The 7913-nt window shown below is 56.5% G+C and overlaps 1 protein-coding gene across 2 annotated transcripts; it reads right to left on the reverse strand.

The window, feature by feature from the left end:
• Window positions 1–222: 222 nt before the first annotated feature.
• MYC (MYC proto-oncogene, bHLH transcription factor) lies at window positions 223–5003 on the reverse strand. 2 transcript variants are annotated; one of them, XM_049632909.1, is made up of 3 exons: window positions 4438–5003; window positions 2041–2806; window positions 223–953 (listed from the first exon to the last, which is right to left on the reverse strand). In XM_049632909.1, exons 2-3 carry the CDS (start codon window positions 2795–2797, stop codon window positions 391–393), a joined length of 1320 nt encoding a protein of 439 aa, XP_049488866.1. In that variant the 5' UTR covers window positions 2798–2806; window positions 4438–5003; the 3' UTR covers window positions 223–390. The 2 variants fall into 2 exon arrangements, with proteins under 2 accessions (XP_049488866.1, XP_049488865.1); XM_049632908.1 differs by having other exon boundaries at window positions 2041–2809.
• Window positions 5004–7913: the final 2910 nt, after the last annotated feature.

Raw genomic sequence — 7913 nt, forward strand, 5'->3', positions numbered from 1 at the left:
CTTGTATAACTGCTATAAACGTTTTATTAAAGTTATTTACATTTAATGGCCATATTTACACAGGAAAACGGGGTAAACTTGACACATTTTTTAAAAACAATTCTTAAATACAAATCTGTTAAAGGAAAACAAACAAACAAAAAGATGGCAAGCATAAAAAAATGTTCTTTTATGCCCAAAATTCCATTTGAGGCAGTTTACATTATGGCTAAACCTTTCAATCCTAAGACCCAGCCAAGGTTGTGAGGTTGCACTTGACCATGCATTTGAAACAAGTTCAGATATGAGGAGTTGCTACAGTTCTGTGAGAAGGAAGCTTTTTCCTTACTTTCCCTTAGTAACAAGTGAGAATTCACCAGCAACTCCAGTTCCTCCCTCTAATAGGTGGACTTATGCACAAGAGTTCCTTAGCTGTTCAAGTTTGTGTTTCAACTGTTCTCGTCGCTTCCTCAACAGGTCCTTTTCCGAAATGAGCTTTTGCTCCCCTGCTTGGACGGACAGGATGTACGCGGTGGCTTTTTTAAGGATAACCACCTTGGGGGCCTTTTCGTTGTTTTCCAACTCTGGGATCTGGTCGCGCAGGGCAAAAAAGCTCCGTTTCAGCTCGTTTCTCCTCTGGCGTTCCAAGACGTTGTGCGTCCGCCTCTTGTCGTTCTCCTCCGTGTCCGAAGACCTGGGGCTGATACATTTGCGGTTGTTGCTGATCTGTTTCAGGACTCTGCCACTGTCCAACTTAGCCCTCTTGGCGGCTGGGTAGTCCTTCCTAGTGGAGGGGGGCGCTGCGTAATTGTGCTGATGGGTGGGCACGTGGCATCTCTTAAGGACCAGCGGGCTGTGAGGAGGTTTGCTGTGACCTCCGGCAGAGGGTGACCCCGATTCCGACCTTTTGGCAGGGGGCTGCCTTTTCTCCACAGAAACGACATCAATTTCTTCTTCTTCCTCTTGTTCTTCCTCTTTAAGAAAGGAAAAAGAAAACGCGCGGGTTAGCGACGTGTCCTCACAGCAATCAAGGACCAGATTAAGTTAATGCTATGCAAATATAAGGCTTTATCTTGTGAGAAAGGGCCCTGGCACAAAGTCATCCCCGGAGAACAAATTAGCCAATCAACCCAGCTCTTCTCGCAATGAAGGCAGAGTCAGAAAGGGAGAATGACAGCTGGGTTTACGGCACAGATGAGAAAATTACAATTTACCAGGATAAGACATCGATGCCAATTCTTACCTAAGACTTAATGAGGCTTTGGACACACCCAAAGCAAAGCACATTCCCAAGCACCTCCTCTTTTTAAGGGACTTTACCAAGAACCCTTCAGGTGTTGCAAATGATAGAGTCTCTTGGTATGACTTTAACAACTCCCTATTTTACTGGAAGGGCAAAAAGGAAAAAAGATTCTTGTGGCTTTGCCAAAAGTTCTAGGGGTGGGGGGGGGAGGAAAAAAGCCCAATTTTGGCAAGGATTTGCTTTTAAGTGTTCCAAACAGGCTGACCAGATCCCAGGCTCTTCAGCCCATCTAAAGCCACTGTCACTAGGTCACAGCGCCTGGGAGGCAGGCCGCTCTGCCTCTGTCCACTGCCCATCTTCATTTTTTTGTGGATCCTAGTCCAGGAAAACCCAAGAACTGCTCAGAAGGGATGAGGGAAGCCATCCCTCCGCTCTCAGAGATCAATCCCCTCCTCTCCCGCTTCTGGCACACCCCCACCGCGGGGGCAATTAAAATGCTGAAGAAAACTAAGAGGGAGTGGATTGAGTTGCAAGATAAGCCAGAAGATTGAAAAACCCCAAAGAAATTCCTAAGGGGAGGGAGGGAGAGGAGGGGGCCGGCCACTGGGGCGGTCTTAGGAGAGGGGATGGGAGGAAACCCTAAAGCCCAGGGTTCCGGGATGAGCTCCCAGACCCTTCCAGATCTACCATTTCCCTTCCCGAATAGAAGAAAAGAGAAAAGCCGGGGTCGGCAGAAGCGGCCAGTGGAATGAGCTGCCGAGGAGAACAGGAAGGGTACCCAGCCGCCCCTCGGACGGGCCGGGAGGGGCCCAGCTTACCAGAGTCGCTGCTGGTGGTGGGCGGTGTCTCCTCGTGGAGCGCCAGGGGCTCGGGGCTGGCCCGCGGGGAGGACTCCGCCGAGGAGAGCAGAGAGTCCGAGGACGGAGAGAAGGCGGCGGAGTCGGGGGAGGCGCAGGGCTTGGGCGAGCTGCTGTCGTTGAGCGGGTAGGGGAAGACCACGGAGGGGTCGATGCACTCGGAGGCGGCGGCGCTCAGGTCCTGCAGGTACAAGCTGGAGGTGGGGCAGCCGCCGGGCCCGCGGGCGGGGCTCGGGCTGCCGCTGTCTTTGCGCGCAGCCTGGTAGGAGGCCAGCTTCTCCGAGACCAGCTTGGCGGCGGCCGAGAAGCCGCTCCACATGCAGTCCTGGATGATGATGTTTTTGATGAAGGTCTCGTCGTCCGGGTCGCAGATGAAGCTCTGATTCACCATGTCTCCTCCCAGCAGCTCGGTGACCATCTCCAACTGGTCGGCCGTGGAAAAGCTGCCGCCGCCGCCGTCGTCGTCCCCCCGGGGGGAGAAGGACGCGAAGGCGACGTAGGAGGGCGAGCAGAGCCCCGAGCGGCGGCTCGGGGACAGCGGCGGGGTGGGCAGCAGCTCGAATTTCTTCCAGATATCCTCGCTGGGCGCCGGCGGCTGCAGCTCGCTCTGCTGCTGCTGCTGGTAGAAGTTCTCCTCCTCGTCGCAGTAGAAATAGGGCTGCACCGAGTCGTAGTCGAGGTCATAGTTCCTGTTGGCGAAGCTGACGTTGAGGGGCATCGCGGCAGCCTGCTGAAGGGGGCACACAAAGGGGGGGGAGGTCTTGAGCGAAGGGGGGTCTGGGGTGGGTGCCGCAGCCCCCGCGCAGCGCGCGCCCGGATGCCGAGCCGCTCCCCTTCCAGCGCGAGCCCCAGCCGGGGCCAGCGGCGGCGAAGGGCACCCCTCCCACCCCGTCCAGGTGGCCCCCTGCTATCTGGGACGCACACTCGGTGAGCCAGCCGCGGGGCGCCGGCGGAGCTCGCGTCCGCGGGGAGCCCGCGCCGCCGCCGCCGCCGCCGAGCAATCGGAATCGGCTCTGGCCTCCTTAAGCGGCCAGAGGAGGCGGCGGCCGGGAACACAATCCGCCAAACCCGAAGGCGCAAAGTTTTGCGCCACCTGAAGGAGGAGGCGGGAGGCGCCGCGGCGGGAGCGGCTGCGCGTGCCCCCTCCCGCGCCGGGCCCCTCCGCGCCGCGCCCGTTCCCACTCGCGCCCTCGCAGCGCTCCTTCCCCAGCCGGCGCCGCCGCCCCTCCCAGCACCCCCGCCCCGCCGCCCCTCCGTCCCCACTCCCAGCGCGTCCCCCTTCCTTCCTCGGCCGGCTTCTCTCCGCGTCTCTCGCCGGCTGGTGGGGCGAGCCTAGCCGCCGGCCGTAACAGTTCCCCCCCCCCATAAATAAAAGGGGGTGTTAGATAATAACCGGGGCACCTCCCTTCAACACCCAGCACGGCGACGCAACTGCGCCAGAGCCCCTGCTGCGGTTCCGCGCCCGGAGCCGGGCGTCTTCCCCTCACCCGCCGAGGGTAGCAGCTGTTCTGGGAAAGCCCCGAGCCCCGCTCCCTGCCTTCCCTCCGCCACCTCAGGGGCGCGGGGACACCAGAGGGGGCGAGGGAGGTGGGTGCGGAGATCTGCCCTCGTTTCCCCCGAGTCCACGATTCCGGGAGAATCGGACCCATCCCTGCCCAGCGTCCCTTTTCCCTGCTCCCCGAGCCTCCCCAACACCAAGTCCGAACCAGCACCCCGGTAGACCAAGATCCCTAATTTTATTATTCTTTTAAAAAGCCAAATGCCAACTTCTTAAAAGGAGCAGGGGGCGAATGGTGAACGCCGCGGAGATCCGCGGGCGGGACGCGCCGCAGTGTCTGTCTCCGGCTGTCAGAAATGCGGTAAGCCGAAATTTAAATGCCCTTTCCGAGACGCGTAAAAGTCAGCGGCGGCGGAGCTCTCCGGCTCCCACACGCAATTTGTAATTCTTACTCCCAGGAGCTCGGGATGTACAGGGAGGGCTCTCTGCCCACCGCGAAGCGCGGCACTCCCTCCCCACCTCCCCCCCACCCCGCTCCAAAAAATCAAAAGCAATTAATGCAATAAAGCAGGAATGTCCAACCGGTCGAGAGCAGCGTCAGTATACATGAGCAAAAATCTCTAAAGACGAGTTTCAAAAACGCACCGGTTTTCCCTCCCATCCTGACAAGCCACTCTACCCCATCCAGTTCTGGGTCGTCCTCACCCCACCCCGGAGCTACCACAACTACTCTGAGAAAAAGTGTCAATAGCGCAGGAATGGCAGAAAAGACCCCCGATTGGGGCATTCGACTTCGACTCGTCGCGGCATTAAAGCGGTGGGGCAAATAAATGAGAAGACAAATAGATCCGGGTGCTTACCGGGTTTTCCACTATCCGAAGGAAATCCAGCGTCCGAAAAGCGGCGAGGAGCGCCCTTTAAGAGGAGCGGGTCCCGGGCAGCGTAGGGGAGAAGTGTTTCCCCAAATAGGCGGACCGGAGAGTCGCGTTCTCGCTCGGGTGTTGTAAGTTCCAGGGAACAGTGTCCGCCCGCCGCAACCGGCAAAGTTTCGCGGGTGCGGCGGGGGGTTGCGCACCGCTGGCAGGGGGCGGCGGGCAGGGTGGGGTGGGCCAGAGGCGAAGCACCCTTTCACTCCGGATCTCCCTTCCCCGGGCGCCCGGAGCGCGACTCGGCTCGCTCGCCTCGCTCTGCTCTTCTACCCAGGCGGGCGCGCCCGCTCGCTCCCTCTGCCTCTTGCTAGGATTACTACAGAGAGTCAGATAAAGCCCCAACAACCGGCTTTTATACAGAGCTAGGCACGATCCCTCCCCTCTGTTCTCTTTTTCCCGCCAAGCCCCTGAATAGCCCTGCCCTTCCCGAGGCCGGCAGGGAGCCAGGCGGCAGCCGGGGCGCGACGCCGGCGGCGGCAGCTGCGGCGGGGAGAGCGCAGCTCGGGGGTCCTCGACCGCGCAGACCCTCGCATATAAAGGGCCGGTGGGCGGGGATTCGCGAGAGAGGATCTTTTTTCTCTCTCCCCCGCCCTCCGCTTTGGGAGCCGGGGAGGGGCGCTTCTGCGGAGGACTGGCTGGGCTGGGGTTGGGGGGGGAGGTTGGGGAGGAGACTCGGCCCTTTCTGCCTGGCACTCCAGTGCGCCGAGCGATCGGATGTAAACAGTCAGAGCGCAGCATGAATTAACTGCGCGCGCCTACCATTTTCTTTTGCTCCCGCTCAAACCCGCTGCCTTTCTCCGCTGCTCCTCCGGCGCAGCGCGCGGCTGGACAAACCGCATACTTGTCTTGCGTGCTTAAATCATCGCAGGCGGAACAGCTGAGCCTTCAACACGGAACACACCGTGTACCCACCGCCACGCCATGCACGTCCCGGGTGGACGGGCGCCTCCCGAAGGCTGGGGAAAGGGCAGCGTTTGGAAAATAAATCCCGCGAAGACGAGGGAAGAAGGGGTATTTATGGGCGCGCGCTCCGAGGGTGTGGGGTGTTAGTGTCGACGGGCACAAATAATAAGAGGTGTAAGGAGGAAAAGGATGCCTGGAATCTGAAAATAACTCAGCAGCCCACTGCCACGTCTACTTGGGAGATTGCGTTATGAATAAACACCCATTGCATTTGTCGGGGGTGTTGTGCCTTATATGTGTACAGTTATCGATCGCGATTGGATACCTCCCACTCCGAATGAATCCCCCAATTTGCTGTCAAAGCAGCAGGCACCCCCCCCCCAGCCCCCGCCCCGCCCACGCAGACCTACAGTGGGCTCGGCAGGAGCCGGCTTTTCCCCTAGGACGCGCTAATCCCTGAGATCTTTTCTGCGTGTTCCGGAACTGGGGTCTGGGCGGAGCGAGGTTGCGGGTGCGCGCGACTCGGGACCCTCCCTAGTCCTCTCCCCGCGGGTCTGCACCCGCAACACGCCCACCCCCCAACCCCCACGCCTCACTCTCCGAGTTCCCAATTCCGCAGCCAGCTTTCAGAAAAGAGGCAAATCCTCTTTGCGCCCCGTGGCGCCGGTTTGCACCAGTCTGGGGTTCCCATGTTTGGGGGAAATCAAAGGCGCCAGACGGGAGAATTTTGGGGAGGGGGGCGCAAGCCTCGGGAATAGAGTTCCCAGAAAGGGGAGAGGAGGCGAGCTTGAGTACCCTGCCCTGAGAGTTTGCAGAGACCCTGGTGAAGAAGACCGTTAACTCTTTCCTCCTCGGGCAAATCGGACACTTAACTTCCTTCATGGGTTTTCTTTCTCCTTGATTATTGGAATCGAGATCCTGCACACACACACACACACACACACACACAAAGCATCGATTCTGATCAAAGTAGAGGAGTCAAATATTACTTCCGTGCCTTTTTAGTGGGTCTTAGGCCAATTAAAAATTGGCAAATTTCAAGCATTAATTTCCTAGTTCACTGACTCTAAATTTTTTTTAGCACCACAGTGAAAGTGCTTATGTATAATACGCGTACATCTATGAACATTTCTTGTACACATCAACCCAGAATGTTGCTGAATAGGACATGACTTATTCGCTTCCTAAATTAAATCTATATTCAATATCTACCGCCAATTCCTTCGGGATTTGCTACTTTGCATTACACTAGGGCATTAAAAACAAAGGCAACTTCCCAACCGTGGTCCCTCATCCAAAAGCATTTTAAGTAAACTTTTCCTCCCCTCCTCCCCCCCCCCCCCATTCCAAACAGAAGAAAAATCGGGGAGAGGGGAGGAGGAGATCTTGCATAGCGTGTTTGTGTTTGAGGTAAATTATTACCCGTTGAGTTTGCAGCGCAGCTTTCAATTGTTAAATGAGTAGGAACTTCCTCCAAACGGAGCGCACAGCGCAGTACGGCTTTAAGGGTTGCAAATTACTCCGGCCTCCGGGCCTTTGCCGCAAACTCGGAGACCGACCAATCCCTGGTCAAGGTTTTGCTGCAAAGCGTCTTTCCCCCGCCCCCTCCCCAAACTGCACCCGCGCTCGGGTTTGCGAAAGTAAAGTAAGTGTGCCCTCTACTGGCAGCCGAGATCGCCGTGTCCGAATGCCAACCGAGGCAAGGAAGTGGGTGGGGGCAGGGGCGTCCGGAGCGCGGGGTTTCCTTCGGGGCAAAGGACGGGGCGGCTCCTTAAAAAGAATTTTCAGCCCCGTCCTTACCGACTCCCGGCGGATTGCATAGGAGAGGAAGGGAGGGGAATTGCTGGAAGGAAAAGTGGTTCAGAGGCAGCTCTTCAACTGCATAAGCAGTGGTGAAAACAAATCCATCACTACTTAGTGACAATGAGTAGCACCCTATGGAGAACCGAAGCTATTTGTTGAAAACGCGTACAGACACGAAAAAAATGTCCAACGAAACTCTGAAGTAGCGAAACCAGCTTCAGCCCGCACATCCTAGAAACCCATCATCTCCTAACCACCAAGTTTTCAACCAAGACATTGGATTTATGGGGGAAGGCGAGGCGCAGTGGAAGGGGAGGGGTATTTGGGTTTTTATTTTATATATATATATATATATATATATATATATATATATATATAAACCCTTTTTTCTTCAAAAATAGGGCTGGTGAACACTAGCCAGATTTTTGATAGTGATGGGGGAGGGGCATTTGGGATTCCTCTGGAGAAAAGTATAAAAGAACATTTTGATAAAAAGTTTTCATCCGCAAACAACCGGGCAGCAAAGGTTGTAGCGAATGTGAAGGAAATTTACACTGTATGCTTCGTGTGGGTGAACATTTCAAGTAGTTTTTTTCTGACCGTGTCTGACCATCTAGGTATATCCTCAGGAAATTTGGCAACAGGAGATCCTTCCTGGAAGAGGCCTCTTAGGGTGGTTTCCCAGGAATCTGGCACTTTGG

This window comes from Panthera uncia, chromosome F2, assembly GCF_023721935.1.
Source record: "Panthera uncia isolate 11264 chromosome F2, Puncia_PCG_1.0, whole genome shotgun sequence".
In the NCBI taxonomy this organism is placed as follows: domain Eukaryota; kingdom Metazoa; phylum Chordata; class Mammalia; order Carnivora; family Felidae; genus Panthera; species Panthera uncia.